We start from the raw sequence: 15,525 nt of genomic DNA on the forward strand, positions 1-15,525 counted from the left end.
ACTTGGTGAACAGGTTGTGGGAATGAATTCTCAATTTTGTGTATGCCATGTGCAGGGCATATTCAAAACATGCTGAAAAGACAAACATGTATTATGTGAATTATGGTTAGCGAGCTGATTGACCAAGTAAGCCTCGCTTGTTGAACAAGTTAAAGCCTGATTGGGCCACCAGCAACTCAAACACAACATATGCTGGTCCTTTTTGGTAGAATGATAATTTCACTACCATGGTTTTTACTACAAATAAAATGGTTATTAGCCTATACTATATACTTGGCAAACCTGGGGTTAGTGTGGTTTTACTACAATTCCCAGACCAGGAAATCCACCTGCATACATCCAATTTACTCACATTTTAGTTAAGAATCGAATGTCCAGAATTTACATTTTTGCTTTTATTGCCTCCATGCTAATTGTGCAGTTGACCATTGACCTGCGGTCTGATTAAGAACATGGTCCTTGGCATGAAGATGTAAAAGAAAAACTACATATGGCACTGCAAGGCTTTCTTCTGTTTTGTTCTTGTCTGCTTATCCTTTTAGATGACCCCCACACTGTGTTACTGAGTTCAACATTAAAATAAGCTGTTTCATACTCTGACAGCCCATGTTGTTGATTTCTTTTCTGTACAATCCAGATTCAAATTGTAGGAAAACTACCATGACAAAGCAAATGAGAGGGACAATTCTGTTTACTGCTGAATTATGTTTAGATCATATGGAAATGTGATTTAACAGGAACAAATGATGACTTGTGGGATTAGCTATTCTGACATGAGGCCTTTTGAAAACCCATATCTCATGCATAAAATAAGCATCAAATAACCATATATATATATGAAAATAAATGGTATCATTTGTTTATTGTCTGATACCTATTGAACAACCAGAATTGTCTAAAAGTGTGGCTTTTAAAAGCCTTGTAGATGTGCTCTTCCATTCTCAAACAAATACTGTGGTCACAAAGGACTGCAACATTTAGTGTTACTGATATGGACACGTCAGTCTTATGTGCAAATGGCTGGTGTCAAATGACCACAGCATGGATTTACTTTGTCAAAATGGCACGTACAGCATCAGTAACAGATATCATGAAAAACCTGCATGTGTCTTAGGAGGTTTCCTTTACATTGAGATCAACATATGTACATTTGGTTACCAAATTTGTGATCAAAGCATAGAGCAGTTTTGAGGAGTCCAATGAAGTTCATAACATTATACAATTCATATGAACAGAATGACTCTTACCAGATGAAACAAGCACATGTACAGATTAGTGTGTAAGATACTTTTTATTATTATTATTATCAAATCTGCATTTTTATTGTCAAATGTGTCTGTAAAGTCTGTCTTCGAACAGCCTGTTTGGACATTAATAACAGCATGATGCTTGACATTTTGACATTTTAATGAGTGGTCTCAGTTCACTGGGAATGTATTTCAAGCAAGTTGTCACAAGTCAGATATTTTCCGAACTCTTCTGGAACTTGGTCCTATTCATCTGTTGTTGATTTTAATATGTGGGAATTGCACTCAAAATATAATAATGTAGCTTGCAGTCAATTGTGGGCATATTTAAGCAGACTAAATGACTAAAGAAGATTGATGTTTCATGAGTTATTGATGAGTTATGACATTTTCATTGAATATTATAAGAAAAAAAAATGCAGGGATGAAATGTTCACAACAATATTAATGTATAATAATATAATAATAATGCATTTAGAAAATAGGTGAATTTTCATTTCATGCTGACTTTAAACAGTTCATTAAATCTATTTAGACTCCCATTTCCCATCAGATACCAAGCCGTGTGTAAATAAATGTATAAATGAGAATTTGAGCGTTTTGAAAAATCAAGACTGTGTTGAAAGGTCATACAGTGCTAAAAATTGCTCACAGTTAATGATATTGAACCAAAGTCCAATAATAATCTAAAAATAAGCATGTCATAACTCCATAATTAATTGCATCAGTATATTTTAATCTGTCTGGTGTGTGTATTTATGTGTTTTTTATGCCATTATGAATTCATCTGTTTGTCTTTCTCCTCTACAGTAAGAGTAGCAGAGCACAGCACCTCCCCGAGCACATTAGTGGCTTTGCAGGAATACAGGCCGCTGTGCTGCGGAGAGACGTTCTCTAGGGTGAGAGTACAGCTGCCGTCCTCCTCATAGTCCACCTTCACACACTCCTCCTGCAGCTCCAGCAGCTCACCGTCCTTCAACCACACCACCTCAGGGTCAGGGTAACCTGAAACACCAAGAGAACAAGCTGTGAATTCATGAGAGACTGGCTCGTAAAGGAACTATCATGGTGTGTATGGAGAAGGTCAGTGACATCCATCTGTGTGTCCCAACCTGTGATGAGACAGGAGAGTTGGGCGCTGGAGCCCTGCGGGACAGTCAGGTCAGATGGGGTCTTAGTGAACTCAGGTTTACACTGAAGCTTCAGCTCCAAAGACTGCAGTGCCTGCTCCGTCTCTATAACAACAAAGTGCAAGAAAAAGTATTATTAAACTGTAAAAACATCCATCACTATATAAAAAAGGTGTTTGACACCTTCGGTCAGACATATCACAAGCCACAGTTGTCAGAGATGTCACGTCACAATCTATTTTGGTGACATTCTGCAGTACGTAGCACACTGATTTTTCTTTTATGCCTTATTTCTTCCTTACCATCTACAGGGCTCAAGCTTGCGGAAGCCTCTGGTTTAGACAATATAGCCATCCTCTTCAGAGCCAGCAAAGCTTTGCCTGTTTTCTAAAAAATAGAGAAACAAAACAATCATAAAAGAAGAGAACAGGGTTTGTTATGAGTGCAGAATGCATGTAGAAGATTGAGCGTAATTGTTTTTTTTTTATTTCTCAGCAGAGTTTTGTTGATAATTTAGAGGCCTTATAAATGTATGCGTTAAATCTGATACAATATATACATACATACATACATATTTGCTTATTTATTGCATCACATATGGATTACCTTCCACTTCTGCCTAGTCAGGAATTTCTTCATCTTGTCTTTGGAAAGGTTTTTGGTGGTGTCTACACAAGTATATGCCAACCAGGAATGAGCCAAGGCTTCTTCACATGACATCCTGCGCCTGTCAGAAAGATCAACGCAGAGTTATGAATCTGTGTGGATGCATTTTTGTGATGTGTGTACGGAAAATATATGAATAAGCATATGAATGCACCTGGCATCTTTGCTGAGCAGAGATCTAATGAAATCCTTTGCCAGGTCGGTGATATCTTCAAAGCTCTCTTCATCAAACTCCCACTGCGCTGCTGTCACAAGAGCCAGAGTCTCTGCGTCACTTTCACCCTGGAACGGAGATTCACCACTCAACCTACAAGTGAACGATCAGATTCAGGTAATGTAATGGCATTTTTCAGCACAAGGGGGCAGCAAGAGCTTAAGTGACTGGCAATGTTTGCGCTCACAGGATGTAGCAGATGACCCCGATGCTCCACATGTCAGTGGCCAGACAGACCGGCTCAAAGCTGATCACCTCTGGAGCAACAAATTCTGGAGTGCCGTGCATCACCTTCAGAGGTGTGTTGGGATCTAAGGTGCACAACAAACATTCACTGTTATTTTAGTTTTATTTCTATATTATTATATAGTTTTTTATTAACATTTTGTATTCACTTTAATATTTATATTTTCAGGTTTCATTTTTTTTTTTTTTTTTTTTATATTGAGTAATTTCGTTTGTTGTTTTGTTATTTTAAATATAACTATTTAGGTTTAATAGATTTTTCTTTCAGTTTTAGTTTTAGTTTTCAACTAGTATTTTAATTTTATTTATTTCAACTTTATTTAAATTAACAAATAAATAAATCAATGTATAGTTTTAGTTGTAGTTTTAGTTAACGATAATAAACCTCCAAACATTTCACCTAGAGATCCCTTACAAAAAGTTCTGTGTATCAACATACCATGATACTTTGCTATATACTGATATGAAAAATACCATTGTATAACCATAATTTAGATAAAGTCTAGATAAACATGTTATTAACAGTGTATCATGTGTTCCTTCAGTTATAACTGTGGACAAACTCTCACTTGTACAAAAGTACTTTATTATTGTATTATTATTATTATCTTTAATATATTATTGATATTTAAATGTGATAATGTTTTATATTTTATTCAAAGTTGATATTTTGTATTCATAATTGTTTAATTTTATTTTCATTATATGCAGTTTTATCATAACATATGTTGTGTTGACAATATCGTCAGTACATTCGTACCCAGCTTGCTAGCCAGTCCAAAGTCAATGATTTTGATCTGAATTCCAGTTCTGTCCACACAGACGATGTTCTCAGGTTTGAGGTCCAGGTGGATAATATTTTGCTGGTGCATGTACTGAATCCCCTCCAGAATCTGACGCACGTAGCCCACACTGGACACTTCGGTGTGCTCAAAACTATCATCTACAATGCGCTCAAACAGCTCTCCACCAGAAACACTGCACATACAGATATGGATTAAGCTGTTATAATGACAAAACTATTGACACTATTGAACCTGTTGGCATAGCTCTCATTTCTGCATATTGTTCTAAAAACATTGCACCCGTCAAAATGCCGACATGCAAGATACTCACTATTCCATCACCATCACCATCTCAGCCTTGTTATCATATGCAGCAAGACACTGCACGAGTTTTTGATGGTGTAAGAAATTCATTAGCTCTATTTCTTTCCTTGCAGCCTCTCTCTCCTTTATCCGACGACCTTTGTAGACCTTTCCAGCACAAACTCGGCCCGTCTCCTTGTGGGTCATCCGAAACACCTGGCCAAACTTCCCTCTGGGAAAGATTCCGAATTGAACATGAAATCATGCTTACAAACTCAAAGTATGTGAAATTTAAGGAATCGTTATTTCTCAATTTCGTAATTTCCCATTTATCCAATTCTTGAGAATTAAGTGAATTTGATATTCAGCCTTAAACCAGTATTTCCAGGACTCAGTTCAGGAAAACATTTCTTTTAACACAGAGTCATTTTCTGTGAAATGTACAAAACCTTCCTCTAACCTAACCTGTCTTATTTAGCATTTTTCTGGGAATCAGACTCAAGTATAGGGGTTGTTTTCTCTTTTTGATGCAAGTATGCCTGTTGGAACATGTATTCATGCAAGTTATGTTATACTTGACAGGTCCTTTGAGCAAGAGTTATGTGGCCTGCTAAATGTGTGTTTGATAAGCATACTTACACTCCGAGTTTTTCCAGGACATTGTAGTGGTCAGTAAGTTTATCAACAGTGTTGATGGTCACAGTCACATACTCCACTGGCTTCTCATCACAGGGCTCTCCTTTGAAAGACAACATGCTTTCATTTACCGTGGGACCTCAACACAAAGCCGAACTCTCTAGATTGCATACCCTTTGGTAATTACTTTAATGTTCTTCCTGTTTACAGTTTGGTTGCTAAACCTTGTTCCCATAAATTGTGGGAAGGGATTAGCTTAAAATGACAAGCCAATAGAGGGCTGCAAAAATTATATTTTAGCAAATTTTCATTTTTGGACTATTTCTTTAAGTCATAAAAATGTCTATGTGATTTCAGAAAATTTTCAAAACAAACTCACCTGGATTGTCCATCCTGATTGGCTGGGACTCTTGGCTCGGTTCGCTAACCCCCACAGCGTTACAGGCCCTGACCCGAAAGCAGTATTCTCCTTGAGGCTGGAGTCCTGAAGTCACCCTGAGCGAGGTGCTCTTGCACTGGGATGTGAGCTCTCTCCACTGGTCAGTTGCACCTGGGTTTTCACAAACCTCCACCACGTATTCAGTCACAGCACTGCCACCATCGTAAGACGGCCCAGACCAGGACAAAACCAGAGAGTGAGGGGAGAGGATGGACACCACAGGACAGGAGGCAGGAGGCTGAGGCAGGTCTGGATAAAACACACAAACATACAATAATCAAATGGTTATACATATTTCATTAAAAAATATATGTAATAATTCCAAAAATGTCAAATGAGTGTTCACACTCACAGTTTTCAGCACTTATGGTAAAAATAAATATTTTTTACAAATATCATGAATTTTGGAGTCATGAATATCATGAATATTTTGTAAATTAAAAAGTAAAAAAAAAAAAAAAAAAAAAAAAAAAAATAATAATAATAATATTTTAAAGTTGCATAGGTGTGGATGCTAGTATACTTATTGTTTTAGTTATTTTTATAGTTATCATTCTTGGTGTGTATGGAATTTTTGCTCCACATTTTTGTTATGAAAATACCTAAATTAAATAAATGTAGTAATCGAAAACATGCTAATCAATTAAATGTGTTTTCATGTCATTGCCTATATAAATAGCATTTTTGAATGACTTAATAGATCTGAGCAATAGAAATGAGCATCATGACCTAAATAACAACTGAGGATTGTCACCTTACCAATGACATTCAGGGTCACTGTGTGTTGGGCTGAACTTTTGCGATCTCGTACAAATATCGTGTAACGTCCAGAGTCCTCAGGAAGGGCTTCAGAAATCACCAGAGAGCTGCTTTCATTACAGGACTCAATACGAAACCTGGAGCTTTCCACCACTCAGAAAGACACATCATTATACACACAAACAGAAGGACCAACAGAATGCAACGTGTCTGGATTGTGTTGTGTTGTCTTCTTATGTACCTCTTTTTTTTTACAGACCCAGCAAGAAGCTACAGGAGAGCTGCCTTTGAAGACACACTTCAAATGGGCCGTCTCTCCAACATGCACCTCCAGACGATCTAATGGATCCACAAACTGCAGAGGAGGTGCTGTAAACACAAAAACACAGAATCACAAATGAGACATCTTTAATGTCTCAGCTGTTTAGTCTAGAGTTTTGCTTCACAGATTTTATTAAGTTATTATGAATTTCTCAGAATTTTTCAAAGAAGACTGTGTTTTAAATGGTCTCATTTGTGTATATTTTTTATTAATTATATATTATATTATATTATATTATATTATTTATATTATATTATATTATATTATTATATTATATTATATTATATTATATTATATTATATTATATTATATTATATTATTCATAATGATGAATAGAAATTCTAGAAAATAGGACATTATAAACAATTTTCTTCAAAACTTCAATTAACTACAATTATTTGTAATATTTGTATGGTATAATGTTTATTTATTTATAAATAATTGTAGTGTACATTCAAACTATTCTGGCTTTTACACAAAACATTATTTTAAGAGAAAACCAATGTCATTGTCCCTCTCTCATACAGTACAGCTGTTAAGAATTAGCTTTGGGACCATATTTACATTTACATTTATGCATGTGGCAGATGCTTTTATCCAATGCAATTTACATTGCATTCAAGATATCAATTTTTATCAGTTATTGCCTTCCCTGGGAATTGATCCCATGACCATGGCATTGTCAACATGCTCTGTTTGAGATGCAGGAAGGCTGTGGCATATACTGTGTATGTAAGCAAACTGAACTGCAATTATTCAAATCAACATACTCGGCTGAACTTGACTGGCTTGATAAAAGTCTGATCTGCTAATGACTTCATGGTCTTTAAACAGACCAATTATTAATACAGACTGACCACAGATAGCAGTGTGGTTTAAATGAAAGATGAAAGATTGAAAGAAAACACCCATCATTCAATGTTTAAGTGCCCAACCAAATTACAAACAGAAGTACCTAAGAAAATTATGATAACATCTTAAAGTGACTTTGAGTGTTTTGATGCTTATAATTGGAGAAATTCCTATTTTTATACCACAGTCTGGTCAGTATGTGGGCAGATTAAACTGTTTTTCTATCTTTACGCTATATATACACAAACAAAGGATTTAAAAGAAAACAGAATTTGATGTTAAATGTTAGGTTTTTCGCAGAATGGGAGTTTTTTTTTTTTTGAAGAATATTGTTTTGGACAACAAGGATTACAGTGTTTAAAAGGAACAAAAGCCTGCTTCCTGTTTTACTGTATACAACACTAACAGACTCTGAAGGAGCCGGTCAATCAGGAAGCTAAGATCAGTGGAGTAAAACACAGACTGCTCGGAGCAAATGACTTCTTTTTGAAGCAGGTCACACTAGTTATACTTGCAATTCCAGACAAACTGCATTAAAATCGTGGTGTTATTAGAATATTAAGAAAAGCAGGTGTGGGTTTGAGAGGCTGTAGATCACATGGCCTTCAAGAAATAAGGAAGGATCTTCACTAAAATCCAAAAAAAAAAATAACAGAAATCTGTGATTCAGCTGTTAAATTACAGTATGAAGGAAAATGATAAGAGCAAGTAAATATTTGAGTCAAGGTGCTAAAAAAGAGCAAAAGTAGAACTGTTAGTGGAAGAGAGACATGATGATGGTCTTACCTGGACCTGAGCTGCTCCTCCTTTTGACAAGCGCCTCTGTAACAAGACACACAAATATGTGAAGAATCAGCTGTCGTTGTGGGTGCTTTTGTGTTAAAGAGCATACAAGAGATAACAGAAGCTTTGCCTATTATATAAGGGAGGAGTTAAGGGATCAGGTGTGCATGTAAATAGAAAAATATTCAACAGATTAAAGAGGAAATGCTCAACATAACAAAACCGTTAGTATAACAACTGGTCAGGAAATACTCTTTTTATATTTGTATATTTATTATTTTTATATTTTTGTACAGCGTTTATTATACAGAGCTTATTAAATAAAACATAAACTATGCATAATAATTACATGGAAGGATTTGATTTTTAATAAAATTGTATTCGTATGTGACACCACTCTAATCACAATGATATGGGAGCTTTGGAGGAACAAAAATGTTCCATGTATTACAGTAAATTACATTTCCTACACTTAAATGGTTAGGGCCATTGTCTGTGACATACCTCTCTTGAGTGCTGGGGAGCTTGTTACAGGACTTCCTGTCTGAGGTGTCTGTGGGCCTTTAAAAGCACTGATGTCCTCTGGGACGTTCTGAGAGGAGTTTAAGACCCCGCTTAGCATGTCAGGAGTGTGAGGATGAGAGGAATCAGGATGAGAGTGAGATGTGAGGGTAATATCATTATGGATCCCAACTATTGTTTCATAGTCTGCAATTGATCCGGTTCATTTTGGTTTGAAGAGGGACAGAGGGAGAATATGGTGTGGTTGCGTGTTAGTATGAGGAGCAAAAGGGAAGTAAATAATTAAATGAGAGAGAGAGAGAGAGAGAGAGAGAGAGAGAGAGAGAGAGAGAGAATGACATTAGACAAGGTAACGAACATTAATAACCCTGTCAATTCACACTTCTGTATATGATGTAAACAGAAACACCTGCACTGTGCTATTAATGTAACTGCCCCATATATAGACATTCGTTGCTCTTGTTAAATAGCTGTACACTGCACCCTTTAGATTAAGGTTGAATTTGTGTTCATACTTACCTCTCACGCACACTGCTGCACTGCTGGATGTTTTTCCTGCTGTGTTTTCGGCCACACATGTATAAGCCCCAGCATCCTCTGGGAGACATTCCTTAACTACCAAAGTCACCACTTCTCCCACTAATGAAGATTTACCAAACAGCACAGCCTCACCTGAAACAGTTTGTGGTGCAAATAGACAGAAAGAGGAAGACAAAAGCAGAGAAGGAGTGACTTTGTGGCATTAAGAAGAGACAGAATTACCAAAGTTTTACAAGTTTTTTAAAAGTTTTTTTTTGAACAAATTAAATTACAAACTCCAGTAGGGAACAGAAACCTACATATGAAAACATAACAAATGTGCATACAGCACATATTTATATATTGAGTATCTGAGTACTATATTTGTGTACATATTCTTACTCAGACTCGTATGTTTCAAGCAGCAAAATAAATATATATATAAACTGAACTCACCATTATGAAGCCAGGAAATGCTGATTGGCTGGCTCCCTGTGATAGTCCCTTTCAGTGTGATGTCATTTCCTTCATCCACTATACAGTCCTCTAGGGGCTCAGTGAAATGGGGTGGATCCAGATCACTATTATGGCTGTGGTTACCACTCACTAGCTTGACAGAAGAAAGCAGAATGAGATTAGTCGTATTTATTTATTGTATGATACTAACATATGGTTTTCAAATTTGCTCCAGCGGCACTGGTTTTGTGTCACATCACAGTAGGGGGCGACAAGGGACTGTCTTTATGAATGAGTGGTTAAATGATTCATTAAGCAGATTCCTTCCAACACTGATTCACTGAGGAACTAAATGGTTCTATGAATAAATCATTGAATTGTTTACTCCACCGATTCGTTCAAAAACACTGATGCATTGAGGAACAAATGTGACCCTGGACCACAAAAGCAAGTCTTAAGTCACTGGTGTATATTTGTAACAATAGCCAAAAATACATTGTATGGGTCAAAATTATCGATTTTTCTTTTATGCCAAAAATCATTAGGATATTAAGTAAAGATAATGTTCAATGAAGATATTCTGTAAATTTCCTACCATAAATATATCAAAACGTAATTTCTGATTAGTAATATGCATTGCTAAGAACTTAATTTGGACAATTTACACTTAAAGACTGGTTTTGTGGTCCAGGGTCACAAATGTTGCTTCATTTGGTAGTAATTTCATTGGCGGAGCAAAAATATGCAAAATAGTTGTCAATATTGTGGCTAAATTAAGTTTCTCAATATTACTTGTTTATTAAACTCTTAAAAAGCATAAAAGCAGTATCACATGTACAGTTGCACTGTTGCAGTCCCAAGGTTGATATTGCTTAAATATTACAAATCAATACGCTTTTCTCTGCTCTGTACTGTTACAGCTCACATTGTTTTCAGCATGTTTTATACATTACCAATAATCATGTTCTTATGTTAAAACTATTGAAAAAAAAAAAAAAAAAAAAAGATAATGTTTACTAGGTATTTATTTAGAAAGTGAATTTCATTTAAAGCCTTAATATATGGCCAATTGAAACTAATTCATGGTTTTAATACCTTATAAAGCTTATGCTATCTTAATGGACTGTACTTAAAAATTGTATTGTTTTAATTAGATTTTTACTGCAAAACAAGATCAAAATACTGATGATGATGATGATGATTTTTGAAATAGCAAATAACATTCATAATAACTTGTGAATCATAGACTTGTGTAGTGTTTAACAATAAGTTCACACAGGAAGTAACAAGGCTCATATACATGAAGAGAGCCGTTCAGTTGTGTTTAAGTAAATAGCTGCTGTATCTTTCGACATCTTCGCTATCACAACTTCTGTCTAGAAACAGAAGCACCAAATAAATGAGCAAACAGCATCAAAACTGAACTGATCAACAAAAGTACAACATAACTAATAAAACTGTGATCTCATCTGACACTCCTCCAACAAACCTGTTTCTGCTTAATATACTGCTACTTAACTTTTATACAAGGCTATGGGTGGAGCCTTAAATAATATAATTAACCTCCTATAAGTATTCGTGTTTAGTAAATTTAAAGTGGAACAGGCATCTGATGCTGGATCCACAGCAGTGTCTCATGTACGTGTCTGAGTAATTGATGTGGTCTTTTTATCTCATTCAGTCAAGGGATATATGCCTTGTAATTTTAGTTCAGTGAACAAGTCATTCTAGTCCTCTTTGCTGTCTTAACATTCAACCAAACACTGTTGTTCTCATTGACCTCCATTACCAAAAAGTAGTATACTTCAAGTTTATTTTACTAAGTATACTTGAGTAAAGTTCAAGTATATTTTTACATTTACTTTATGTAGTAAGTATACAAATATCAGTGTTCTAGTATACTAAGTGTACTGTTTCAATACTCCTTGGGACTAAATTGGCCCACTTTCTAGTATATAAAAGTATACTTTTAAGTATACTTTAAGTAACAGTAGCAAACTTTGAGTACACAACGAGTTTAACTCAGTGTTTGTAGTTTGTACTGCAATTATACTAAAAGTGAACTTATAGGTATACTGAGAGTTTACTAATTAAATACTTTGTACACTTTGAAGTATAGTCTCAGTAAACTACTAGTTTAATAGTTTTATACTGCAAGTATACTCATAAGTGAACTTTACATCATACTTTAAGTATACTACTATGTCCCTATTTAGGTTTTAATTTGTATATATTTTGTTGTATGAATATCTGAACATACAAAACATCGAAAGAAAGAACAGGGTATCTGCTTGTAAACAAAAAACATTTTATTCTAGCTTCATGCATTCTTTTTTAAACACTTTAATGTGGGTAAGTTTCATTAAAAATAAAGAAATAACATTTTGAACAAAAAGCTGAAAAAAGACTATGAATTGGATTCAGAATGATAATCAAAACGTAGATGGAGTCAATCAACACCTCAAAGCTTGACTGTAATTATTACCTCTTCATCGGTCGACATTTTATTCCATAACGTTACAGTTTTAATGCTGTTTCATGTCAGATGATTGTGTTAGATTGAATGTGTTACTATCTGTTGTTTCTTTTTCTTCCTCACTTGTGTATTTTTTTCTTGTTTGTTTTTTTGGGAAATTCTGTACAGAAGATGTGTACTAGCGCCCTCTACCACATAACAATGAAAACACGGATTCTAGGAGCACAAGTATAGCTTTTAAGTATATTTCTGAGGAGTACATAAAGCCCATTTCTGAGTACATAAAAAAGTAAACTAAAAGCATACTTTCCTATTTTTAGTTTAAAAGAAGTATACAAATAGCACACTTGAATAAACTTCTTTTTCGTAAGGACTGGTAGATCTGATGACCTGCTGTCTTTTGACCTGGCCTAATGTAACCATGTAATCCTTGTTTGTTCATGCAAACAAGGATTTTTTTTTTTTTTTTTTTTTTTAACTAGTCGTTTTGGCAACTCACTGCGTCAGAAAAATAAAATGGTGACTCTAGTTCTGAGAAGAACAAACTGAAATGTTTTAAGTTTCATTCTTTGTACTTCAGCTGTCTTGTATCAGGTGATAAGAGCTAAGAAATGAAATGAAGGAAATGCAGTGTTGTAATTGTACAGTTAGAGTTGAGGACTACCATCAAACACATGTCCCAAACAAACTGGTGCATAGAAAACAAAACAAAAGCCTGCTGTTCATATTAAGGAAGGAATTTCCTGCCAATAGTGACCTCCTGCCTGGTCAGTAATTTGCATCCTGAGACAGATAAGATACAGTGGTGTTCTAAAGTCTGAGACCACTTTAAAAATACACAGAAAGCTGGAAATACACAGAAAGGAAATACACAGAAAGGAAATACACAGAAAGCTTAAGTTTAGGAAACATTTCCTTTTAAACAAAGTAAACTAGTGATGTAAAATGAAGAAGAAATTAAAATGCTTTTTCAGGGAACCTAAATGTGCTTAATGTCGCAACATCTTTAATATGATTAAATAAACCTGACAAATTAGGTTACACCAACAAAAGTTTGTATGGGTTAAATAAGTGGTCTAGGTCCACTATAGGGGACCTTAACAAACTCTCAAGGGGCTGTAGGATGACTTCAAATAATTTAAATTATAGTTACATTAAAATAATCTACATTCTTAAAAATCTTATTGTTTTTCTAAATTCTAATTAAATATAAAATAGAAATAGATTCTTGAGGTATCAATTGTAAGTTAGCAAAAAGTGATCAATTTTTAAATGCATGTGTTGCAATAAATTACTTCTTACTAAAATATTTGCTGATAATATAACTTATAGTTAAAAAAGTTATTAATTTATAAAAAATAAATCAAAATAGAAGCATTTCAACTCAACACTGTATATATCAGAATATCACACACACTAGACTGTACAATAATTGTTGGAGGGGAGACCGCTACTAAGCAAATTTCTTTATCAGAAATCAGGCTGATAGAGAAAAAATCCGTTCAGGCAGATAGTATGGTGTAAACAAACCACGAGGAAGTCAAACATAAGAATGTTCAGTCTAAATCTGGCTGAATGCAGTTGTGCAGTGAACTCCTCTGTCACCTGATTATTATCCAAATGCAGTGAAAGTGAAAACAAAGTGCCTGTCATTCTCTGATGTCTGCTGAATGAAAACTGATTATTAACCATGACGACTGTTGAGAGGGCTTGTTTTAAGAAGCACGCATTTAACCGCAAGTACAGATCATGTTAACCTCAATATGTTTTTAAAGACAAGAATCCAACCAGCCTGCATATACAAACACAAATAGGTTCTCTCAAGTATGCAAATACTGACGGACAAACTCACAAACACTTGTGTGTAGCTGGAAGAAATGTCCAGACTTGCCTGCATTGGATGTCTCTCCAGGCTTCTTCACGGCTGTGGGGATTGTGGGAATGTGTGCGGGTTGGGACACTTGTCCGTTGGCCCCCTTTGACTGGGAGCTTGACAGCTGTATCCTGAAAGCAGACACATAACGTGTCTTCCCATCAGCAATGCTCATTTCTCCTATCATTACATACCAGTTTCATAAAATCCAAGTCATTTCCCAGCGTTCTTATCAGTTGGCTTGTATTTTCCTGTGTCTCTGAGTCTCTGCTATGTGCACATGTCCTCTGTCCTGAGCTGTTCTCTGCATCTCTTTAGTTTCTGGCTCCTCCCCGTGACTGAAGCTTCATTCATTTGGTCTGCAGAACACTGTACTCTTGTTGGGTTTGACTCAGGACCTTCTCACTAACCCCACCCGCAACTATCACACCATGTCACCGTATCTTTTAACACAGTTTTTTTCACAGTGGTAAAAGAGAGCGAGAAGTGGTGATAAGAGAGAGCGAGTGTATGTTATATTTATTAGTGATTCTGAAAGTAAACTATGTTAGTGATGTTTATTCGAATCTTTGTGTAAAAAGGGAGAAAAAGATACACAAGTAACAGATTAGAAACCGAATCAAAGTTCAGACATTCCCCATTCCTCTTCCATCCGTAATTGCTGTCATGTTATCAGTTGAACTTTGGTTGTCTTTGGTTGTATGTTTGTTTCCAATAGAAAAAAAACACCCCAAAACAAACCAGTGCTTGATTGTTTCAAGTCTCACTGAGCCTGCAAGTTAAAGTACATTTGTAGATAAAAACTGTTCAAAAATGTTTGGGGTCTGTAAGATTTTTTTTTTTTTTAATGTTTTTGACAGAAGTCTCTTATGCTCACCAAGGTTGCATTTATTTGATTAATGTTTTAGTGTGTAAAATATAATTACAATTTCATAAATTGTTTTCTATTTTGAATTTTCGGGATCATTACTCCAGTCTTCAGTGTCACATGATCTTTCAGAAATCATTCTTGTACGCTGATTTTCTGCTCAAGAAACACTTTGTATTATCAATGTTAAAAACAATTTTGCTGCTTAACATTTTTGAAAAGTTCAAAAGAATGAAATTTTAGAAAGTTCCAAAAATACAATTTATTTGAAATAAAAATCTTTTGGAACATTTTAAATGTCTTTACTGTCACTGGGTCAAATTAAGTTATTTAAAAAAAAAAAAAAAAAAAAAAAAAAAAAAAAAAAAAAAAAAAAAAACCCAAACTTTTAAACAGTAGTGTGGTTATTTGACTGATCTGGAGATAGTT

At 35.0% G+C, this 15,525-nt stretch overlaps 1 protein-coding gene across 1 annotated transcript; it reads right to left on the reverse strand.

The window, feature by feature from the left end:
• Positions 1 to 673: 673 nt before the first annotated feature.
• LOC109059236 (myosin light chain kinase, smooth muscle-like) lies at positions 674 to 14,599 on the reverse strand. Its single transcript, XM_042724666.1, has 17 exons — positions 14,247 to 14,599; positions 9,880 to 10,029; positions 9,424 to 9,576; positions 8,887 to 9,090; positions 8,386 to 8,421; positions 6,667 to 6,794; positions 6,426 to 6,579; positions 5,607 to 5,915; positions 5,231 to 5,330; positions 4,620 to 4,823; positions 4,264 to 4,481; positions 3,445 to 3,568; positions 3,198 to 3,350; positions 2,984 to 3,104; positions 2,680 to 2,764; positions 2,360 to 2,482; positions 674 to 2,252 (listed from the first exon to the last, which is right to left on the reverse strand). Exons 1-17 carry the CDS (start codon positions 14,413 to 14,415, stop codon positions 2,023 to 2,025), a joined length of 2,661 nt encoding a protein of 886 aa, XP_042580600.1. The 5' UTR covers positions 14,416 to 14,599; the 3' UTR covers positions 674 to 2,022.
• Positions 14,600 to 15,525: the final 926 nt, after the last annotated feature.

This window comes from Cyprinus carpio, chromosome A3 (genome assembly GCF_018340385.1).
Source record: "Cyprinus carpio isolate SPL01 chromosome A3, ASM1834038v1, whole genome shotgun sequence".
Lineage (NCBI taxonomy): Eukaryota > Metazoa > Chordata > Actinopteri > Cypriniformes > Cyprinidae > Cyprinus > Cyprinus carpio.